The sequence below is a fragment of the Cynoglossus semilaevis genome, chromosome 3 (genome assembly GCF_000523025.1).
Source record: "Cynoglossus semilaevis isolate Cse_v1.0 chromosome 3, Cse_v1.0, whole genome shotgun sequence".
Taxonomy (NCBI): domain Eukaryota; kingdom Metazoa; phylum Chordata; class Actinopteri; order Pleuronectiformes; family Cynoglossidae; genus Cynoglossus; species Cynoglossus semilaevis.
This window is the reverse complement of record NC_024309.1, coordinates 12,917,709-12,940,870: the sequence shown is the minus strand read 5'-3', so window position 1 is coordinate 12,940,870 and position 23,162 is coordinate 12,917,709. Positions and strand designations below refer to the sequence as shown.

The 23,162-nt window shown below is 40.3% G+C and overlaps 3 protein-coding genes and 1 long non-coding RNA gene across 8 annotated transcripts in view; 1 reads left to right on the top strand and 3 right to left on the bottom strand.

The window, feature by feature from the left end:
- The window catches only part of tmx3b (thioredoxin related transmembrane protein 3b), a 29,122-nt gene extending 23,358 nt beyond the window's left edge, over window positions 1–5,764 (bottom strand). For all 4 annotated transcript variants that reach the window (XR_003049359.1, XM_017031682.2, XM_025054425.1 and 1 more), the window contains exons 1-8: window positions 5,606–5,764; window positions 5,240–5,297; window positions 4,064–4,103; window positions 3,764–3,887; window positions 3,604–3,649; window positions 750–830; window positions 227–326; window positions 35–112 (exon numbers count right to left, since the gene is read on the bottom strand). Coding sequence is in view for 3 of the 4 variants with exons in the window: in XM_017031682.2 (XP_016887171.1) it covers window positions 35–112; window positions 227–326; window positions 750–830; window positions 3,604–3,649; window positions 3,764–3,887; window positions 4,064–4,103; window positions 5,240–5,297; window positions 5,606–5,639 (561 nt within the window). In the remaining variant the exon portion in view is untranslated. The remainder of the gene's footprint in view (window positions 1–34; window positions 113–226; window positions 327–749; window positions 831–3,603; window positions 3,650–3,763; window positions 3,888–4,063; window positions 4,104–5,239; window positions 5,298–5,605) is intronic.
- Window positions 5,765–6,411: 647 nt separating this feature from the next.
- On the bottom strand, window positions 6,412–17,268 carry pxdc1b (PX domain containing 1b). Its single transcript, XM_008308177.3, has 5 exons — window positions 15,633–17,268; window positions 9,758–9,849; window positions 9,522–9,639; window positions 9,273–9,384; window positions 6,412–8,578 (listed from the first exon to the last, which is right to left on the bottom strand). The coding sequence occupies exons 1-5, from the start codon at window positions 15,886–15,888 to the stop codon at window positions 8,455–8,457; spliced, it is 702 nt and encodes a 233-aa protein (XP_008306399.1). The 5' UTR covers window positions 15,889–17,268; the 3' UTR covers window positions 6,412–8,454.
- Window positions 17,269–17,934: 666 nt separating this feature from the next.
- LOC112486872 (uncharacterized) lies at window positions 17,935–21,744 on the bottom strand. Of its 2 annotated transcripts, none has more exons than XR_003049430.1 (3): window positions 21,081–21,744; window positions 18,122–19,855; window positions 17,935–18,071 (listed from the first exon to the last, which is right to left on the bottom strand). It is a non-coding gene; the product is annotated as an uncharacterized LOC112486872 (long non-coding RNA). The 2 variants fall into 2 exon arrangements; XR_003049431.1 differs by having other exon boundaries at window positions 18,122–19,802.
- Window positions 20,752–23,162, top strand: part of prpf4bb (pre-mRNA processing factor 4Bb) — a 13,045-nt gene continuing 10,634 nt past the window's right edge. The window contains 3 exon segments of the mRNA XM_017031632.2: window positions 20,752–21,002; window positions 22,250–22,328; window positions 22,664–23,162. The exon segment at window positions 22,664–23,162 is cut by the window's right edge and continues 628 nt beyond it. Of these exon segments, the coding sequence (XP_016887121.1) occupies window positions 20,944–21,002; window positions 22,250–22,328; window positions 22,664–23,162 (637 nt within the window). The 5' untranslated portion in view covers window positions 20,752–20,943.

The window sequence follows — 23,162 nt, the reverse complement described above, 5'->3', positions numbered from 1 at the left end:
TAACTAAGAAAGCCTCGTGGATAGAAGCCGTTACCTCTGGCATCGCCTCCTCTGACGCTGAGAAGAAGTAAGTGTAGACGATGAGCTCGGACGCCACGTCGTTGTACTTCTCCTGCAGAAAGAAAGAAAAACAACTTTAAGAGCTGAGTCTGCATCACACAACCAAGTTACCGCCACCGTGTAGTCAATTATTCAATACAGTCCGACAGGAAGGAAGTGTGTTTACCTTGAGAGGAGATTCTCCGCCGACGTAGATGAAGAGCACGTCGTGTCTTTTCATCATGTGCTCAAACATCTGTTTGCTGGGAAGAGCTCGAACAGCAGGTCTACAGATGGACAAAAATGGATTAAAAAAAATCAAATCAATAGTAAAAAAGAACTCCATATAAACTAACAAACTGATATGACGCCGGCTGTTTTTCATTTGTGAGCCGTTGGCACCATCTAGTGGTGACTCAATGATCTATATTTTTGGCCGGAAATTAGTCCTGTCGTGGTTCTAAGCCAGATTTCCCTCAAGGAAAAGAAAAATAAACTGAAGCTCCATAAACTAAAATAAACTGAGCTTCAAAAACAAACACATACATCTGTTTTCTCCAAATGTTTCAGTGCAACATTTTCCTTTAAAAAATACGATGTAAAAGCCTTTACTCTCATATAAAGACAGAGAAAAAGGTGCAATAAAAAATGAGCTTAAAATAAAAAAGGTCCCTTTAACGTCGTCCTGTTGGTTGACGACTGTGACTCACCCAGACACCCTGTTTGCAAACTCCACAATGTCATCTTTTGTCCTCGGTCCCTTGTAGTTATAGGCCAGCTCGCCCTTGAGCCTGAGACAGAAAATAAAATCAATGAAAAACCGGTAATAAAAAAACAAAAAGCAACAGACAACATTGACAATTTCTATCTTCTCAAATTTGCATTTTTTTAAAGAAATATAAAGAAATAAATTGATAAATAAAAAAACCCTTTTCTTAGGTACACCTTTCTAACACTGTCTTGGGTCATGTGATCCGGCTTCATCAAGGAAATGGAATCATTCCTTGGAGATTGCGGCCCATTTGTCCTGCAGCTCCACTTTACTCTTGCTTCACTTCAATCTTCTCTGCAGGATTCCAACCCAGTCACTTACACTGTGACTGCATTTTAAAGTGCACTCAAGTAGTATCACGCCAAGAAAAATATTCAACCGCCAACCACAGGCAGCCTGAAAGGCCGGTTGGCTCTGTGGATACAGATGTAATTATCCTGTTACAGTAAAAAGGAAAGAAAAAAAAACTCACGTCAAACCTCTTACACCTGCCTGTGACCACTGCAGAGTGGCGGATGTTATTGGACGTTCATCAACAAAGCAATTAAAGTCAGCGTGATGCTACTCCATGACTGACCACCAGAGGAGCTGTTTCATAAAACACCTGAAGACCAGCCTGAGCCCTGGATACACTGAAGTCTATTCTCTTTTGTTTTTTTGTATTTAGTTTTATTGATATATTGTCATCAGTTTTAAGTGTATCAAAAACGTATCAGCGACAGTACACAAACAAAAATACTTGTACTCATAGTAGTAAAAAATGTTATCGCAACAAATACTGATTCTCAAAGAGGCTGCTGTTAAAAAAAAAGACAATGACAAATCTAAACATTGTTTGAATTAATGACTTGTCCGAGTTGCAGCTCTCCTGTGTCCGAGTTGCAGCTCCCCTTCAGTCCGTTAAACAAACTCATCTCTTATGAGTGTTGGAACCACGGGCTGTGTTTTCCAAGACGTTCAGTTGCTGAAACAGCAAATTTAATCAAAACAACAGATAAATAAATAAATCTCTGTCACCGTGAAGGTCGAGTTGATCCGAAACGTGACGCCTCGCGCTCAGAAATAATGACTTTCTCTAAGTGAGCTGCAGCCGAGGGAGGAGCGACCCAGGTGGAGTTCCTGCATCAGGCAGAACCCATACAGGATTACAAAGGTTGCATCAGCCCACGGGGTTTTCACGAACTCTGGGGGAACTCTAAATCAAGTCCGCCTCTGTCACCGGGGGAGCCATCGCGTGTTCTCCGATGGATGTTTCATCACTCGCTCGGTTTAATGTGATGAACCCTGCAGTGATCCTGTGGCAGTTTCCCCAAATGAACGCAGTGAAAACTAAATGGACAGAACATCACGGCAGCATGAAGACAAATGACCGGGCTGAAAGTGTGTGGAGGAAACTCAGAGAGAGTCTCGGTGAGAGTGTGTGATTGTACGGATGTGTGTCTGCATGTGTGTCGGTGTGTCTACGGTGGTCCCTGGTCTTTCACGAGGGTTACGTTCCAAGGCTTTACGACCTTTACGAACCCTTTAGGAGGCATCGTAGCGAAACTTTCAAAAATCTAATTCTAATTTTTTTCTTACGAAAATAATGAAAATATTGGAAATTTAAAACATTTTATAAACTGCAAATTTTTCCTACATTTAAAATATTAAAAACCCATGATGTACGGAGGGCACGTATAAGTGTATTTGTGCATTTGTGTTTGTGTTTTTCATGGGACTCAGTATGTGCATTATGGTGTATTTTTGTGTACTGTGTGAGTGAGTGTACTGTATGTACCCATGTCTATGTATCTGCATATTTGTTTGTGTATTTACATGTGTGTGTGTCATCTCAAATTAATGTTGGACGGATGTGTGTGTATGTTGGTGTTGTGTGTATGTGTACATGTGTGTATTTGTGGTTTTATATGTATCTGCATATTTGTGTGTGTCATCTCAAATTAATGTTGGCCTCGGGGCTTCATTACTGATCTCTACATGGAGGCTGTGAGTTATGAAAATGACGACTTCTGTAACAACATTTAAAGTCCGTCGACGATGAACTCCAGAAAATGAACTCACACACAGAGTTGATAAACTGAAGTCAAAGTCAAAGGATCCACTGGTCACAGATCAATGTTACAAAACTGGTCCTGAACAACTTTTGGCCCCACGGTCAGTGGATAATTCAATATCTCCAAAAGTGACAAATTCAATGTAATTGGAGCCCAGAAGGTGTGAACAGTGAGTCTGTGGCTCAGCGGAGCCTCAAGGACACGTTAACAACAACCTGGTCTCCGCTGAGTTCATCTCCACGGACTTAACGTCAGGGGGAAAACACGGAGCAGCGGACGATAACTGGGTCGATAATAACAGAACACAAACTTCAGTAAAGACACCGGAGGGAACAGAGGACGAAGGAGCAGAGTGATGACAGAGGAACTGTGTTGTTTTAGAACGTAAGATACTGGTATAGAAAAATCAAAATACAGCTGTGACAAACACTGAACTGTGTTACATTTATGAGCTGAGAGACTGTACTGAACCAGATCCTGTTTAGTTGTAAATTATTCAAAAAGCCTTTAAATCATGTTTTTTAAATCAGAACTCATTATTGTGAAACGATTCATCTGCCAGGAGGCTGTTCAATTATTCCCCTCATCAGTTTGACAGAGGGATTATCTAGAATCTACTACAATTAAATAAATAAATAATTAAATGCATTTATTAATAATTTTGTGCACAATATTAGACAAAAGCACCACAAAACACAGGGAGGAAGAATTGTTGGTAAAAAAAAAAAGGACACTTACAGTTTTATCGTGGGGTAACCGTGCACTCCGAACTCTGAGGCCATTCCTGTAACACAAAAGAGGATTCATTTATATGAAAGTTAAAAATATATATATATTAATTGATCCTATATTTCCTATGTCATCACATGCAGCTCTTCATTCAGCCTTTCACACTGACCAGAGTAGGCTGTTGCGTCCATTTTTCCCACACGAACCGGCGACCCTGAAGTCTTCAGCTCCGCTCCCACATCATGCCATATCGGCTCCAGTTTTTTACAGTAGCCGCACCACGGTGCGTAGAACTGGAGATGACCGAGAGAAGTAAAAAAACAAAACATTTTCAACATGTGAACAACTCAGAAGAAACTCCTGCGACTGTCATCACACGACAACATCGGAGCAGAGGTTTGACACCACAGACCAGGCTGGGATTAGAACCAGCAACCTTTAGAACCTTTAGTTTGTGTGTGTGACTTACATCAACCAGCCAGATGTCATTTACTCTTGTGTCCTTGAATCTGTCAGGAGAAAAAATAAATTTGAAATACATTGTATATATTTTTTTTTTCCATCATTACAGTTCCTCAATTAATGATTTTGTCAATTAAATGTCAGAAACATTTTTTCAGCTTCAGAAATGCTTGTGATGTTGGGAAATAGCAAAATAAGAAAAAAAAAAAAAACACGATTTAAGGCTCAGAGAATCATCCCAAACAAGACAATTAAAACAACTTTTGTCTCACACTCGGCACAAAGAAGCTGCTAATGATGACCTGAAAACAGAGGCAGCTGCTGCTCGTTAGTTAGTCATCAACTCTCCCTTTTGAAAAAAAAAAAAAGGAACAAAATCCTGAAATACAACAAGACACAATTAAAAGTCCCCACAAACACAAATGCACTCCGGAGACACGATCTCCAGAGAACTTCCTCCACTGGCATCTAATTAAAGGTCACAGAGCAACAGGAGACCCAGGACAAATGACACACAATCTTTTACAGAAATACATTGAGCAGATTTTAGTGCTGTTTGTTCGTTAAAATGTTTTTTTTTTCTTTCTTTACTACATAAAAGCTAAAATCTGGACTTACTCAGATACTTAAACTCTGTGAAATACTCAATCATTTCAAACATATTTATTGAATTTAATTGACCTTAATAATAAAATCTTATCTCAGTTGCCGGTTTATTACATTATAAAACTTCTGTAAAAGTTTAGTCCACTGTTTAATAAACATTGATCAACAAACACCTTATCGTATCTAGTCCGATCTTACCTTTCTCCAATAACTAAGACACGATCTTTAATTTATTTTTTTAACTGTCTTTTACAAAAAAAATGAAATCTACTGTATGTCTAGGTTATATATAAATACTACAATTTTTAGTACAGTTTCTAACCATTTTGTGAATCTGATCGAAAAGGTAATTTTTGTCAAACAAAATAGTTTGACATCTCGATATAAACCGTTCACGGTAAAACGATTTTTTTATATATCGTGTAACGTGATTTAAACCAATAGCACAAATAGCACAGCATGGTTGTGTTTCCCAGTTTTTCATGATGTTGCCTTGCAGTTTTTAATACCATTAATAATATGACATTTATTTTAATTTGTATTTTGGTCGTTCATACATTGGTGGGGCATCACTTACGTATCATCGAGATCCTCCACTAATGCAAGCACCGCTGAGCTGAGTAAGGCGGCTAAGACTGTAAAATAAAATAAAAAGACACAACGTCAGAAAGATGACATACGTGTGATAGTGTAAGAAAAAATATTCTATCGTCAGATTTCTAAAAAATCAGGCGACTGCAGACTGTCAGACCTCATGACTGAAGCATCACCATCAGCAGCAGTTGCTAAAGCTGAGACAGCGGCTAACTGTGAGCATCTGTCCGCACCGCTGTTTCCACAGCAGCGACGGCTTTGAATTCACGTTTTAGAAGATGTCTCGTTATCACACGGCTGCTGGAGTTTAATGCGTAAAGCGTACGGTAAATACAAACCGTTAACTTACCTCCAGAGAGCAACGAAAGTCTGACTTCTGCCATTGCTCCGAGTGGGAACAGCCAAGCAGGAAATGCAAGGGCTCAAAACCGCAGCTCGTGCGCCTGCGCTGAATGACACTGCCTCCCTGGTTACGAAAGAACAAACCGTCGCCGCTGATTGCTCGAGATTTACGTGGCAGCCATATTGGTCCGGGTAAATGCACACGAAAAGTACAACCAAATGAGCCAAGGAGAAGTCATAATTCCAGGTTTTTAAAAAAAACCTACAATGGCATTAGAAGTTCTAATCTTCATTTAGCTCTTTATATTTTTATGGTCTGGTTCCTTCTGCATTTTCATGGAAAAAATGAATAAATATCCCTACCGAAAAGAAACCTGTAACGTTAAATATCCCTACCAAAAAGAAACCTGTAACGTAGGTAACCATTTCTGCCACAAGATGGCACACTTTCCCAAACAATTGGAAAAAGAACAATCCACGAGGAAAATGTAGTAAAAGGTTGTGTAAAAATGTCTACTCAAACTCAAACTACTCAAAATATAGGATTACACTTTTACGCTTACATTTTAATGACGAATCAGCTAATTTTAGCCAGATGGCTATGTAAAATATTTCGTTTTTTAAATGTATCATTTTATGGAAGTTTTATTTCAAAACGCAATTTTAACTTCACAATATTTCTACAATTGCCAGATATATGGAGTGGGCAATACTCGTCTAAAAAATGAAGTAAATATTAGTTATACATCTTAAAGGTTTAAAACGTGTTATAAAGGTTGTAATGTTCGAAATTATCATGTACCACAACAACACTTTTTTTGGAAAACATATTTATTTGTTATTTGTAAGCTTAGAGAATAATAAATTGTATTTTAATACTGCCAATACACTGTACAACATACATATATCATCAAACTGATCTCCAGTTAGTCATCTTGACACCTCGCCACACCCTGACTCTTACATCACACATGCAATTATAAACATACACAGTTGTAAAAAAGAAGAAAAACATGTCTGGTTTGTTTGAGTTAGGCTTGTGCTTACAAAATAAATTAAACAGTTAAAATAAAATAAAAAATTTCAGTCACCACCTTATTTTCCAAATCTCCACTAAAACTGCTGTAAATGATGTAGTACCCTTTTTGTTTTTTATTACTTCACAGAAACAGATCTAAGGTAGTTTTCAGCTCTATAAGAATCCGAGGAGCTCCATGCTTGAACATGTTGTTCTTAGCAACATAATTTGAATAACAATTCCCTGTCTGTTGTTATGGATTTCTTTTTTCAGAACCAATGTTTTCACCCAGGCTTAAAAACTTTTATGTCAAGAGAATATCAATCAAATTTAAATTGTCAGAATAAAAAAAGAACAACTGAAGAGAAGCATGGTGGAGCTCCACACACTGTGAAAGTGCTGTACTTTCTCACGGGGCCTTGAAGGGATCGACACTGTGTTACAAAAGGGACCCATGCAGGGGACGGTCCTGTTGAGGTCCTTCGTGCCAAGACTGTGTGGGGTTGAGGCCTTTGTATCAACAAGTGTAGAAAACAGGACACAAGCTGTGACATCAGCAGGGACATAACTGCTCAAAGGGTGAATATCAATGGAAGTCCATTCTTTTCATGGTCCAAAAAAAGAATTATTTACATCTCAGTTGTCTGTTTTACACAGGATCTTGAAGATTAAAAATATAATCTGGAGAGCCAAAAGTGAATAAAGTACACATTAAAATCTGCTCCTGTTTGTTTTTTGTTTTTGCAATATAAATAGATTTATTTTGTTTCTGTGACTCTGAGAGGTCAAGTCTCAGACTCCCACGTTCACTGCAGTGAAATGTCGGATTCAAACCCACTCATGTTGTCTTATGAACATGACCTGGAGTGACCCATAAAACAAGGCGTCCATTGCCCTTTTTCATCGTGGGTGGAAGGATGAAAGTGTCCTACTAAAAGAAAGTCTCCCTTGGAAAAGATCAAGATTCAAAAATACACACAAATTATTCTCTCAAAAAAATTCTCATTGACTCAACTCTCACCCACGTCCAGGAGGCAGCATTAAGTAGGAGGATAAAAATAAGGAGAGTGGCACTTGTTATTTAGTATACTAAATTGACATTGACATTTAGCTCAGACTTCACCAAATCATCACCAGTGTTGTTTAGTTTCTGTTCTAATTTTTTTTTTTTTCAAATGTCAAAAGAAAACATGTTAATCTACTACTCTACTCTAGTCTGGTCACTCTTCACTGTCAGCAGTTTGGTCCAAGATGTTAGCAACATCCTGAGCAGGCGTGCTAACTGGTCCAACATGACTGGGACTTGTTATGGACCTGGTTCCTGGACTCTGTTGTTCTGATTGATGGTTTTGCCCTAGAATTCCCCATGGTGAAATATCTGTACTGAAGCTGTGAATGGTGCTTGGTGGGTTTGAGAACTGATTCTCAAATGACACTTTGAAAAGAAATTAAACAAAGGTCTTCAAAACAAAAAAAAAAGTACAAAAGTGAAGTTTTGCTACAGATTAAGACCAACAAAAGAGCGCTGGTCAAACTAAGGTCAGTTCAAAGTTAGAGCGACTGATCCAATCAGTCGGACTGAAGCGCCACCGTGTCTCCACACCATCACTTCGGGTCGTCACAGGGTGCGTTGCATTTCTACATCTTCATTAACAACACTGTTTTCATGCTCTCAGTAAGGCTGAGGGTGAGGCACACTGGTGACACTGAGTCGAAAGTTTGTTTGTTTTGTTTTGTTTTTTGTTTTTTTAGAAGGATGCTCCGCCAAGCGACACCCAAAACCTCGGAGCAGCTCGTGCAGCGTTGCATAGCTTTATCCATCTGGGAATTAGGCTCCATCATTCCAGAATGTCAGTCTCAAATGGGACCAGATGGTAGTAGGAGAGGTTGGTGACGTACGCCTCGGTGTCCTCATCGCACACATCTGCTTCCACTGGTAAGAACTCGCTCCCGTCCTCATACCTGGGAGAAGAGAGACGGATTATTCCACGGAGAAGGAACCAAGATGAGTTTAAGTTCAAAACAGAAACTCAGATCATAGCAGTGCAGCTGTTGTGAAGCAGCTCTTTCAGAGGAATTCCAGGAGGAATGTGTTCCTCCTTTGTTTCCTCCACACACCCAGGGAAGGAAGCCGGGCACAGACACACTTCCTGTGGTGCATGTGGGGGGTGACGGTGGGGGGGGGGCTTCTTCACTCAACACAGTGTTTACAGTGCATTCCAGAGCAAACACGGAAATCCTTATATATGTGGAAAATTAGGAATGTGTGCTATTCTACAAATTGGACAGCTGTGGTCTCTGGTCCTCTGGGACTAGGACATTGTTTTCTTATTGAAGGACCAATATTTTCAGTGACGGACAGAATAAAACCTCACAGATTGAATCAAACGAGTCGACACAAGGCCGCTCTGAAAAGTGGTGGATATTTTATGGGACTGATCGAAAAAATTTGGACTAAAATCAATGTAAACTTTCAGACTCTGGTATCAAACATTTGTCCTAATCTGTCACAGTACCACAACACCTGACAGGTTTACACAACTGCTGGAAAAGTATAGATAAGAGTAGCACTATCTGTCAATACTCTGTTGGTTAGTAATATTAGATATCAATAGTTATTAATAGTTAGTGAGAGTTACTCATAGTTAATACTGACGTGTGCTCCACGGAGTCGGTGGACGACGGTCTCTCCTTCTCTTCAGGGATGTTGTCGTCAAATACAATGGTTTCTGTGTTGGCCAGACAGAAACCGTTGGATCTCATGATTTCTAAAAAAAAAAAAAAAGCACACAGTACAACATGACATCATCGGTCTGACATTCAAGATGACATCATGTCGCCGTGGCAGCTGACCCCAAACTCTGAGTTGGAACAAACAGATAAGACCCTGAGTATGTGTACTGACCCGATATCTTGATCGGATTCTGAAAACAGGGCTGGATTCTGTGGACCTTGTCGTTCCTCAGCACCTGGTCCAGAGGCGATCGTTCAAAGAAGGTCAACATGACCTCTGACCTGGAATACTGCACGGAGAAGCGTTTTAGTGGAATTGACTGAAAGTTTACAAAACAAAGCTCACATCAGATGACAGGCATCTGGTCACATGATCACGGACTGACCGTCGTGACCTGGAGGACGTACCTTGCAGGGCATGTTGATAGCGTTCTTCAGCAGCCGCTCCACTTCGTTCAGTTTCTCCTCGATGTCATTGGCCTCTTTGATTTTCACCAGCCCTGAAATAAATTCAATTTAAAAATGTTTTTTGTTTTCAAAACAGAAGCTGTAATTATCACTCAAAGCCCAACCATTATGTGTATAATTGTATATAATTATGCAATTTGCCAATTACTGTGTACACTGACGATCCACTGCTTTTTTTTTCAGCTATGACGCGTTGCCATGACGTGTTGACGTTTCCCACAATTGTTCTTTTGCACCAGAGGTTACATTACAAGTAATTAACTTTTCAACACGCGCCCTATTTGAAATGAGGTTTATGATAAATGACATGTCAAAATAATTTCGTACTTAGCGCTAATTAATTATACTTAATGAGTTGTCTTTTGTCACAAACAGGTCGAGTGGTGGTGAAACAGAACTGCAGCCACTCTGTCAATTATACATGTAATGCACAGCTATAACAGAGATGTTATATACAACGCAAATAAAATTAGGCCTGGAATATATTTAACATGTAACCTAAAGTACAGACTTTACAATGCTGAAACACAGCAAATATTACTGAAAAAGTGACCGAATTACTGTCTAAAATTAATAAAAATAAATGAATAGCACCTACTAATTAAAAGAAAAATAGGTTCATTTGTATGAAGCATCAAGAAAAAATAGAAAATACATTTAGAAACACATAAAACAAAACAGGCTGTAGAATTATAACAACTAGTAAAAACTGTAGATTTACAATAAGGGTTCTTATGTATGAGTAAAACCTCCATTTATCACTGTCCACTCAGTATCCAGATGTCTGCGTTGACCTTGGAAGCAGGCTAATGGCGAAGTTAGCATTTAGCCAGTAGCATTGTGTTTACGTACACACTTATCTCTGTACCGTGAGGCGCTGTGTATTTTGGACGGTATTAAACTGAATAGTGTTTTCTTAATGACCTGCCCAGTCCAGTTCACGGCTGATAATAAGGGGCGGCAGCAGCGCTGACCTTTATAGCCGTTAGCATATTCTCTCGCCATAGGTCACAGCACACAAAGGCAGACTGGGCTGAGTTTATTTATCTTCTGTCTGAAAATACGCCGCTGTACACGCAGGAGAAAATGAGATTGTCCGCTCCGCCGCAGTTACCTTCTGATAACAATGATCTTCGACAGGGATAGAAGTTAGCTTAAAGGGCAGAATGCCCTTGAAATGCTAACAGTAGATGTTTTGAATGTTCCAGGTAATGTTTAAACTTAATCAAGATTTATTGTTGTTACATTTTTAAAGACAGAAGCCAAAGGTCACCAAAGGTTTTTGGTCCAGATTTAATAATTGAAATACAAAAACATCACCAAAAGATTAGACTTATTTCATGCTGAAGTTAGCATACGTGTGCTAAACAGACTAGTACTTGTTATTCACGTGCTACTGGAGGTGAAGCATCAGCCTGTGTGAGTCAGCATCCAACGCAGCGTCATTTACGGCCAGGATGGTAAAAAAAAGAAAAAGTGATGAAGAGGAGTATGAGGCGGAGGAAGACAACCATGGAAATCAACTGTAAGTTGGAAGAACTGAGTGCAGGCCTCAGGATCAGGATCATGACTTCATGTGTACAGTCATAAGCCCATGCATTTATAATGGCCTACAGTGATGACATCAGACCCAGGGCCATGTGAAAAGAGGTAATAGAATACTGTAAGTTATGGTCAATCAGGTCAATCAGAAGATCATTGGTTATAATGATCATTTACAGACAATAGCTAAAACATATTCAGCTCCTCAGACAATAATGTCACTCTGATTCTGAAGCCTGATTTCTGTGCCATAACAGGAAGACGGTCTAAAATCACTCTGACTTGTTGACGGTCCCTGGGCCTGTATGAAAAAGTTCAATCTGATTGATGGATCATAAAAGAAGGACACTCCCTAAACATCTTAACTATATTCAAAAAATATACATTTTCAAAATTTTATTGTATTTCACTTATTGTGTGGTACAAAGATGACGGCCCCTAAGCCTCACTGAGGTACTGCAAATGAGGATGATCCCTAAATCCTTGTTCTCCACTGTCAGCCACAAACTTTACGGCAGCTTAAACATGAGCTCAAAATGATGTTGTTGTGGATGACACACACACACACACACACATGCTGACAACTGAAAACACATGTTGGTTTGACGTGACTCACCTCCTCCACTAATTAAATTCAAACCGCACCTCCTGTCTGAAGGTGGCGCACTGTGATTCAACATAATCCAAACAAACAAACAACGTAAATAAAGGCAGAAGAACTCTGCACTTTCGACCAGGGATCTTCAGTGGTCTCAGGAGTCGTCGTCGTTGTGTGATAAATATTTAATCGTCAATTTCACTGATGATCATCCAGGAGGATTATTCTGCAGAAAACACACTTTTAACCCCACTAAACCATTAGCAACGTCTCTGCTACGATGCTCCGACCTATTAGAAGAATCACAACATGGACATCATTTATTTATTTCTCCACCTGCTGCTCCGCTGTCATCACCCATGACAAGAACCCAACGATTAGTTCTTCATTAACACGTCAGAGCTGGGAAAACACCGCATTAGCCCAAATAACTGTCAACTGTAAATGTGTCGACAACAGAGCTGTTCACACACACACACACACACACACATTATCAGTGCAGTCATCAGACGTCGTGCAGAAACTATTTCACAACTGTTCTCTGCAGAGATCTGATAAAATCGCAGGAGACTCAAACTCACTGACGTGTATGTGCTGGGTGATCGTATCCACCACGACAACGAGCCAAAACATCAGCACGACAGAGAGTACGTGAATAAGAGAATATTCCAAAACTTCTGTGAATATTTTCATACCTCAACTTTTCAGCTAAAGTTTAACTAAATCTGTACAAACTGTCATTTTAAAGGAAACGTTTGACATTTTTGTATGAAATATGATTTTTAGCTTAAGTTTAATTAAATCTGCACAAACTGTCATTATAAAAGAAACGTTTGACATTTTTGTATGAAATAATGTTTATTATGTTAGATATAGAGAGCTGCCAACAGTAACTGAGTAAATGTTAGACCATTTGGACTTCATTTTGGACTGAAAATATTTAGGATATTATTAATATTACATCAAATTTATCTAACTTACAAAATTAACTCATTTGTTTTTAAAATTTCAGAATTTCTTTTTAAATTTTAGTCAATGTTTTTAAACTGATAACTACGTACTAATACTTGACTAATTATTATTCTGTTTTTTAATTTGATAGTATTTAAATATTGTTAAACTTCATAGCTCTAAGCTAAGCTACGGCTCTGTCTATAAGAGCATGACAGAAGACAAGAAAGGTTGTAGTTCGGAGTGGGAGTGATGATTTTTCCTTTGAATTATGTCTAAATGAATAACACCATGACTAAGATACAGGACGACTGCTGACTGATAACCACTGGGAGTGGAGAATAATTAAATAAACCTGTGGGAATGATCTGATCCACGATCCGGATCTACATTCCTCACACTGAGGGACTCCTTCCCCTCTACTCTCTCTGTGTTCACTCAGAGGTCACATGTATCCTGTACCTAAGTGTTAAAAGGCCTCCGCAGCCCAGAGGGACTAAATATGGGAAGTCCACTTCCCTCCTCCCAGTCGTCGTCTCATCATGACATAAGTCTGAGGCCTGTTGCCTGGGTGAAGCACCCACAGAGGAAAACACGACCCGAGCAGGGACAGAAACAGAGCTTCAGTATGTTTGGACTTTAAACCGAGGAGGCAATTACACGGAGATGCAAATGAAATATTGGTCAGTGATGGGAGAGAAGAGAAGGGACGGTTAGGGAGCGTCAATAACCAACCAGACTGAAAGGGAGAAATAAACACTGGCTGAGTTTACTGGGATGAGAATGTGGCAGGCAGAAGTGAACACTGAGTCATGAGCTCTGAAATGTCTTTTCCCAAAATGCACTTCACCGCTGTCCTGGCAGAGGCAGAGTTCAGCGAGGCTGTCAAACAACGTGTTAGCTATTTCTGTGAGGGAGGCGAAGCTCTCCAGTCGCCTCGAACGCCATGTTTCCAAAACATTCATGTAGGATCAGTGTGACGAGACAGAAAAGAGCAGAGAACAAGCGTTTACAGCTGCCAGGCACTGTGGCAAGGCAGGGCAGGGTGTCGGATCCCAGCTGAGAGCAGCACAGGACCATGATGAACACTGTAAAACAATAAACCTGCGTCTATAGGACTGTAGGAAGAAAACGTGTGACATTAGCAACCTTTAATGACCTGTGAATGTATTAATCCTACCTTAGTACCAGTGGCTCCAAACACTTTTATTAAAATTATTAAAACATACAGATCCTTACCCTAACATTTGAAAGAGACATTTCTGGGATAACTGTTAGCAATTTTGGCGAACTTTGTCAATGTTTTGGCTAAGATTGAAGCAAATTTTACTACTTTTTATTTGGCTTTTGAGAGTCTGTGGTTGTTTCTTAAATTTAACACTTTTTAAAAAAAAAACTTTCGCTATATTTTTGGCAACCTTTTAGCTTTCAATTTAGCATCAATGTCTTGGGCTAGGTGCTTAATTGAGTTCTTTTAACTTTTAATTTGTTTTCTATCGGTTGTTTTTGTAAAATTACAAATTTTATATACTGTATTTTTCCCCCCCGCACAAACAGAGCACCTGCTTTGGTCATTTTTGGACGTCTCTAATCCTCAGCCTTTGATCGACGTCTTGACTCACAAGTGAATGTTTTTCCTCTGACCATCAGGTGATAACTGTCCAGACGTCTGTGATTTAGGAGACGTTTCCACATAAAAGTCAGTTGTTTTTTTTCTGTTCTGATATTTTCCCATGGATCTAAATAAAGAGAGGTGAACTGCAGTTTCTATTTAGGTCTTAAATATTCACCCAGGCTGTCAGCAGCATGTTGACCTCGTGGTCGTCAGGTTGTGTGACGGCCAACGTAACGACCCAGAGTGGACCCGGTTAATGGTTAAACTGTCCAAACAAACACATTAACAGCACTTTAGTTCAAATTCCGTTCTGTTTTGGGTCGTTTTGATGAAGTTTTTCTTAGTTGATTTCCATCGTCTACATACAAACATTGACATCCCCATCGCTGACATCTACATAAAACTAAAAACTGATGAGATCACGGCTGAAGAACTCCCCACAGACGTACATTGAGAAAAGTTTCCTCCTCTGTGCAGCTGTTCTGACTGCAATCCACCAAAGTTTTGAGGCAAAAAGAACAACCATAACAACAGCTGCCGGGGCATCTGAGGCGGGACGTAAACAGGAAGGTTGTTATTTTGGGGTAGGCAGCAAAGTTTTGCCCCCCCAGAATGAACTGTTTGTGAAAACTCTGATCAAAGAGATGCTACAGTGAACCAACGTTAGCGGACATGGAAAGTTGTTTTTTTTTTTTTTGCTCAGTTACACAAACTTGTGTCTCGTTTGCATCACTTGCACGTTGACATTCTGTTGATTCCAAAATCCTATCAGGAGACCAAAATGTTGGACCCAACACCGTTCTTCGTCACCACTTCTCAGAGCCAGATTAAGAAATGTTGGTTTCTCAACTGCAAACCTGGGACCATTTCCATTTTACTAAACCACATTTGGAACCACTAGGTTCCTTAAAACGGTTTAGAACCGGATAATGTTTTTATATATATTTCTTAGAACGTGATTCATGAAGACACAGCCTCTAAATTAATTTGATTTGTTTTTCTAATTGATTTCCACTACTAAATTGTTCTCCAGGGAGAACCTCATGTGCAATAGGCCCCAAGAGTTCTTGCTACACCCCTGTTAGTTTGGACTCCCTTCGTGGACTGACCTTCTAAGAGCGGGGACTTGCTCAGGTCCCTTCTGTCCTCAGGAAAGGACTCCAGCAGTCTCTTTAAGAGTCGACCCAGGTCGGAGTAACTCCTGTGCAGGTAGAGGATGTTCCTGTCCGACCACTCGGTCCTGATCTCGAAGAACTCCTCTTCCTCCCCTCTCTGGCTGATGACGAGTCTCCGGACCCCGTTGACCCAGCAGTCCCGGACAAACATGTTGACCAGCGACGTGCCCTCGAACACGGCCGATGCCATCACTCAGTGTCCAGGAGGAGCGGCAGCAGCATCGGCATGCTGCGCCCCCGACGTCCGGGTGGATGGAGCAGTGGGGACGGTGGCACAGGAGCCAGAACACAGATTTAAATGTTGGGGAGAAGAGTCCGAGAACTTTTCGGCGACTGATCCTTGAGCTCCAGCTGCGGAGGAGGCTGATCTGTGCTGAACGCTCAGCCCATCACATGCGTAATCTCAACGTGGCATCATTTAGATCAAGAAAAAACACAAGAGTCTTTAAGGAGATAACGCCCCTTAAAAATCGATCCCAGTGAGTTGTCTGACTCCTTGCGACCATTCCCAGGATGACCACCAGGTGATTTAAAGAGAAATCACTGAAAACTGCTGCCAGTGTCAAACTTCAAGTCGCTCCAGTCCCGACTTGACTCCCATCCAAAACCACCGCGTTCCACTCCACACTGACTGGGATCGGGCAGTTGCTTTTCTTCCTGCCCAGTTTCCTCCCCTCTCCTCTCTCTCTCCTCCCTCCTCCCCTCTTCCTTCCTCCTTGACAACAGAGTATTATTATGCAAAGCCAGCACGGGGGCTGCAAAAGCAGAACTGTTCATTTCAGTGTAGTTAAAAACAACAGTTTAGTCCAGAGCTCCCCGGCCTTCACAGGGTTGGAGAATCCAGGAAAGATTTCAAATCCACAAATGTGTAAAGTTACCAGAAGAAAACTGGTGGAAGAAATTAGGAACTTTTTTTTCCTGAGCTGTGGCTGATCTGAACCAGATAAATAATACACAAAAGAAAAAGTACACTTTTTAGTTTACTTGGTCAACTGAATTATTGTTGTTTTTAGGTTCATTCCGTTACAAATGATAGTATTTAGATTCTGTGAAGAAACCGCTTAGAAAACAAACTCAAGCAACGGTCAAACAACTTACTAATCTGTTAGCTTTTTCCATGTCACTGAAACATTTGCACGTTTTGCAGTTTCTGACCTCACAAAAACTGCTGCTTTGGCCAAACCTTACCCACAGTTTTAAAAAAGAGCAGAAAGAAAAGTGAGGGTGAGAAATAGATGTGCTGCTGAAAACCATTTGTCTTCTGTCACGGTGACCAAAAAGAAGGAACAGATTCACGATGCTCCGCTCCACTGAACGGAACATTAATGTGTCACTGAGCTGCAGAGCCCGGTACAGGAGCCGTACAGGAAGCCACGGTGAAGTGAAGTGAATACGACGCAGCTGCCGACTCTTTAACTACTGCTGGGTGGAAAAGTCAGCGTCCGCAGAAAGCTGTCGTGAAAGCAGTTTGTATAAATACAGAAGAAAGAATAGAGGAAGTATCACTATTTACTGTTGCATGTCTGATGAAGAGTGTTTTTAACAAGAACCATTGTAGGTTTGAAGGTCTTTTTTTTTTTTTTTTGCAGTTTTTTGGTCTTAGGTTTGGGTTGCAGCATCCTATTCCTTGTGTTGATGCAAAGGCAGATTTTCTTTCAGCATTTACATTTGTTATATTTGTACTATTATGTAATTAATTCTGACATCAATTTATTGCATCGAAGAATGCACCCATAGACATTTGTGTTTTGCACATTTTTTTATAATATGTAATGAATTCTGTAAATTTTGACATTATTGCATCAAAGAATGAATGTACAGACATTTGTGTTTTGCACATTTTTTTTGCACATCTCTTTAATAATCATGTTCCGTTCACCCAACATCAGATGGTGCAATTTGTGCAGCACCTTCCATTATTATGCTACGTACCATTACAGCAGTAGAAATGACACAGTGGGTAGAAAATGACTGTGCTGCTCAGTCAGCCACAAGCTGCTAAGATCAACGGCTGAAGGTGGAAGTGTCATGATGGGGCTGAGGTGAGAGAAGCTGAATCATGGGGAGAAAAAAAAAAAAACGACCAAAGTCATCGACGAACAAGTCTAGTGAGGATTCCAGGGTCGGAAGGTCAAGTCATTCCAAGTCACTCAGTGTTTTAGTCAGATCCAAGTTGAAGTCAACAGAGAAAGTTTAAATCTAGTCCAGGTTTAGTCTCTGGAGTTACAAGTCTGAATGAGAGTCTTTTAATAGATTCCAAGTCTATATTACATTACAGTTCAAGTCCCTCAGGTTTAAGAACATCCCCAAGTCAGGTCTTGATATATGTGCCATTTAGTTTTAGTTCACAGTCATTTGGCCCTTGTGTTTGACCTGACAAGGTCAGGTCTTGATATATGTGCCATTTGGCCCTTGTGTTTGACCTGACAAACTGATTCATGTTTGGAAAATGAAATAAAAATCCTCAGAAAGACTATGTTGGAGGAGACGGAGGTCTCTGATCCAGATCTGGAATCCGACAGGTGTGAAAAGGTGGAGATTTGCCGTGTTGGATACAAAGAAAAAGACCTAAGAAATGATTCGAGGATGGAGTGAAGACGTGAAGATGGTTAGTGAAGCCGTAGGGGAGGAATACAGTGAACCGGAGGCTGGTGATTTGCTGTGGTCAGGTCAGGATGGAACAACCGCTCCTATTAAAAAAAAACATTTTCCAGCGTTCTTGAAACTCAATACTTTGTTCCATCAACACAGGAATGTGTATAGATCGTAGGAAAATGGATTCAGTTCAACTTCGTTTATTCATCAATGGTGAAATAATAGTCATCACGCTGCAGTGTTATCAGAACATCCCTTGTTTGGTCACAGGAGCCGTCGTTTCTCCTGCGGAGGTTCAATCTGTGGTTGGGCCACATCGACGGCGTCAGCACATTCTGCCTCTGTACCTCATTCCACTCCAGTTCCTTCTGAAACAGTAAACTTCAGATGGAAAACGCAGACCAGAGACTTTCTCATTCTTTAGGCTCAGAATTCTAAACACACTTGTGTCCCATTAAAACAGAAGCCACTGCCAGAACTCTGCTTTTGGCTCCGCTTCCACGCAGAAAGCTGGATGAAATGTTTGGAAACGGTTAGCCGAGGAAATAAATATGAAAGTCAAGGACGGAGCCACTGCTAGTGGGTTCTTCAAAATCTACACACAATTTGGGATTTGCACATAATTTAGGGATTAGTTTAGGAAAATCACTCGGATTTGTGTTGGATTAACGTTGGTTTAATGCATGAGGCCGGGGATTGAACACAAAATAAAGAATTCCAGTCGAACACGTTTCTTCAGATGGATGTGGCATCAGTCCTTGGTGCTGGTTGTCACTTTTGATGTCGACTGCTGCAGTTTATCACTAAAATAAACATTTGTTTTCAAGCACGGTGGAAAACGTTTTCCGCAGCTTCTGTGGTCTAATTTCTCAGTCTGCCACACCCGGAGTTCACTGTAATCACGCTGCATATCATTGAAAAGAGATGTTTAGGAACTTCTCATTAGAATACTTCTCAATACCCACCACCTAGGCCGTGAACCAGAGGTTTGAGAGCTCCACCTTATTTCACGCTTCATTTTCCAATCTCAGATGTGTCCATATGTTCACACGCTGGTCTCTAAAGCAAATCTGCTCAAAAAGAGCAAACCCTCATGATGATGAACACATCTGTCACAGGATTAAAAAAAAAAAAAAACATCTGTCCTGACAGAAGCAGGCGTTCCTTTTTTTTATGGAGCAGCATTGTCAGCCGTGCCACGGCTTCTCTCTGACGAGTGACTCTGGGCCATAACTCTGTCCTCGTCTGTGCCACGAGACAAAAACACTGGGGAGAGTGCCTGGGGCCGGGGTGACGGTGGGTTGGGAGTGGATTTAACGGGCTCTATAATGGACTGTGGTCGTCTTCGGTGTAGCATCTGTTGGACGAGATGCTTTATGGCCAGGTTGTTATTGTGTCTGCAGTGACGTTTGAAAAAAGTGGAGCCTCTGAGAGTCAAGGCAGTCAGTTTGATGGCTGTTGGCTCACAAAGGAAATTCAAGGTCCAGCTCCAGAGTTTGTCCATCAGATCTGCGGCACAGGGATGTCAAAAAATCTTGGAGAGCTCCAGCTGAAATATTTTCCTTAAATAAAGAGACAACAATGTCTTCAGAAATCTTGGAGAGTTCCAGCTGAAATATTTTCCTTTTCCCCTTTTTTCTTAAATAAAGAGACAACAATGTCTTCACCATGAATAACCCTGTGAATTGTTGTCACTTTCTGGACATATTTGGAGTTTTTACTAAGCTATTGGCCGAATAGGAACCATAAAAATAACTTCAAGTATGTGTACAACACAAACCTAATTGTTAGCTGAAAATGCTACATGTGAGCCAAAATATAATGTAGATGAAAGGCACTATTACATGTGCCATGACAACATGTTGGAACAAGGATGTCAGGATGTCTTTGAGAATATCAACATTAAAGACGGGGTCCATTCAATGTCTTCATTACTTTAACACTGATGTGAATAAACACCCACAGGTGTCTAACAATAATAGGATTTACAGCTTCATATAAAAGTGTCAGGGCGTGGATAATAAGCTCCTGCTTTCTTTTCATCCTTGAACATCAAGTCATAAGATGCGCTAAGAACCCAGAACATTCTCACTGCAAAGGCAAGCAGCTATTGACAAGAGCACTTAATCCACGTGATGCTTTTGTGATGTAGGTTTAAATAAATAAAAAGTCCTGCAGAAAAACATTCTTTAAAAATGGACTAAACTAAAATTCTAACATTCTGAAAGGAAATTGTTATTGCGTGTTTCCAGACTATTAATAATATATATTATTAATTATATATTGATAAATATTTTTCTTTATTCCTTTAACTTGTTTGTGTAGATATTGAGGCCAAAATTGGTTGCAATAATTATTTTAAAATTAATGACAACTTAAGGCAGTGTGGACGAAATAACAAGGACGTGTGTGTGTTTCTCCGTCAGTTTTGCAAAACGTAAACAACAATGCGAACCCTTCGTTAAGTTTGATCCCACGTGGCCTCCACTAAGGTCAGACTGAAAGCAGAAAACGACGCAATCGCAACACCTAGTGAATAAAAAACCACGTTGTTGCGGCAGTGCGCTTCCGACACAACAGGGGGCGTGCCAGTGCTCTGCTATCGGTGCACTTTTTTGTCGAAAAAGAGTTGGGCCCCGAGCTAAGGAAAATGGCGGATATAGAGATGGACATCACGTCCAGAAGAATGAATAATGGCAACGAACACGTGTAAGTAAATTATTTTAAGATTACGTTTTTATATGTACCATACATTTCTGTGCTTAATAAGTGAAAGTAAAGTCTTACCGGTAGTTGGAATATTGGAGGTTAAACTGACGGGACGATTCACGTTGTTGCCGGGGCTAAAATGCTCATCAACGGCTAATGCTAATGTTCTGAGCTAAATAGCTAGTTTTTCGCTGCATCGTTTGAAGTTAACCAAAATCTGCTGCACCTTAGCGAATATGCTGTGACTTACATTTCACATAAAAACTTCCAGATTATACTGAACAACACTGACGTAAAGTTTTCAATATCTCCTATTCTTAATCTGGCGTTAGCATCTCGAAAAGCTACGGGTATATTTTGCCTGTTAGCTTCAAGTTCACAGCGCTACCGAACGACAAACGCTACTGCTGGTCGAGTTCAGAGGGCAAAACAATATCACCTGACCATGTGTGCAAAGTTTGTCATCTTAAAAGTAAATCTTATTATTTCCTTTTTTGCTTGCTAAGATACGTGATCTAGTAGTGCTAAAACGTCCCAACGTGATTGAAGTGCGACCCTTAGTGTGTTTGTCATCTGCTAACTGCTGTAAAGTATTTGTTGTAGTGGCGTTAAGAAGCAACAAACCTATACTTTATACGCAGGGCTGTAGCTGAAACAAGTTTTTCAACTTTCAACTCTATCCTGGTTAGGAGCGGTTGGAACCAATTTTAAATATGCGTGTGAACTTGCAGTCCCAGTTAAATAAAATCCGAAAACCGAAAAAAGTCGGTAGATAGACCTGCGTTACCAGACAAAGGGTAGCGAGGAGCCATTTAGTGGTTTCTCTATTTACACATGGTTGTGCCTAGGAATTTTAGAGTTGGTTTTAAATTCAGATTTGGTCAAGTCTTGTGATTTATAGCTTAATAAAGTTGTCGCCATGTGTTCTCTATTTTCTCCAAAACTATGGCAAATGTATCCACTCTGTGTCTGTGGGATTTGAAAAATAAAAACCTAGTTAAAAATGGTTATTTGTCAAATTAAATTATCCTCTTGCTGATGAGAAACTGTGGTGTACAGCAACAGTTTGTAAATAAGTAATAAATAATTCTGTTACAATAACTGGTTGCTGCATTTTGACCTTTTACCATTAAGATCTACACATAAAGATTGGTCAGTTATTTAGGCTAGAAAATGATGTTGCTTGATTATATAACATGTTTTTTTTAATTATTTTTGCTAACATTGAGTGTTGTTCTGTCATACAGGAAACAGGATCTGGAAAGCCATGAACCAAGTGGGAATGAAGACAGTGGGGATATGTCTGAGGAAGAAGAGGAGGAAGAGGTAGATCTTACAAACAGTTTGCACTTTGTTGTTAATGAAGGGAATAATTGTATTTGTAGTTTATATTGAACAGAAATACTTTTTGTGAAACATCTGTTTTTATAATGAACTACAAATACTGATCTGGCCCATCAATGGTGGCAGCTGCAGATGGAACCCTGCTATAGTATGATGCTGTCATCGTGGCCTAAATTTCACAATAACATTTCTGGATGTTTTGTAGCTTGAAGATGGGTTAAAGCTAGTTTCTTGTAAATAGTTACTTAGAGAAATTTGATTTTATGATAGTTGAACACATGTAGTGCTTTCTATGCTGATCTGTGGTCTTGTCTTAGGAGGAACCAGAAACTAACGGCCCGAAAACAGAGGAGGTCTCCAAACATCACAGCAGTGGTGGCAAACACAAAAGGAAAAAACACAAGCATCGCAGCAAGCACAAAAAACACAAACACGCCTCAGACGAAGACAAGGAGCGCAAACGGAGACATCGCCACAAACATAGGAAACACAAGCGCAAAGAGGGCTCGTCGCCCGCTGGTCCCGGCCTCTTTCCCGCCTCTGGTCGAAAAGTTGAATCCTCTCCTTCCTCTGGAAATCCAAGTCTGGATGACCGGGCACTGCTGGAGGACTTGGAGAAACAGAGGGCCATGATCAAAGCTGAGCTGGACAGTCAGTTAATGGAAGGCAAGGTCCAGTCTGGCATGGGTTTGATCCTTCAGGGTTATAACTCCGGGTCAGAAGAGGATGGAGATTTAAGGGTACGTAATGGAGAGCAGCGTCAACGAGGTAGTTCAGGAAAACCCATATCTCCCAGAGCAGGAAAAGTTAATTGAG

What these genes read in the sequence shown, in the direction of transcription:
- pxdc1b (XM_008308177.3), bottom strand. Translation starts at nt 15,888, where the DNA reads ATGGCATCGGCCGTGTTCGAGGGCACGTCGCTGGTCAACATGTTTGTC. An exon ending in CTATCAACATGCCCTGCAAG is followed by an intron (nt 9,640 to 9,757) that starts GTACGTCCTCCA and finishes TTCTCCGTGCAG; the next exon opens with TATTCCAGGTCAGAGGTCAT. An exon ending in GAATCCGATCAAGATATCGG is followed by an intron (nt 9,385 to 9,521) that starts GTCAGTACACAT and finishes TTTTTTTTTTAG; the next exon opens with AAATCATGAGATCCAACGGT.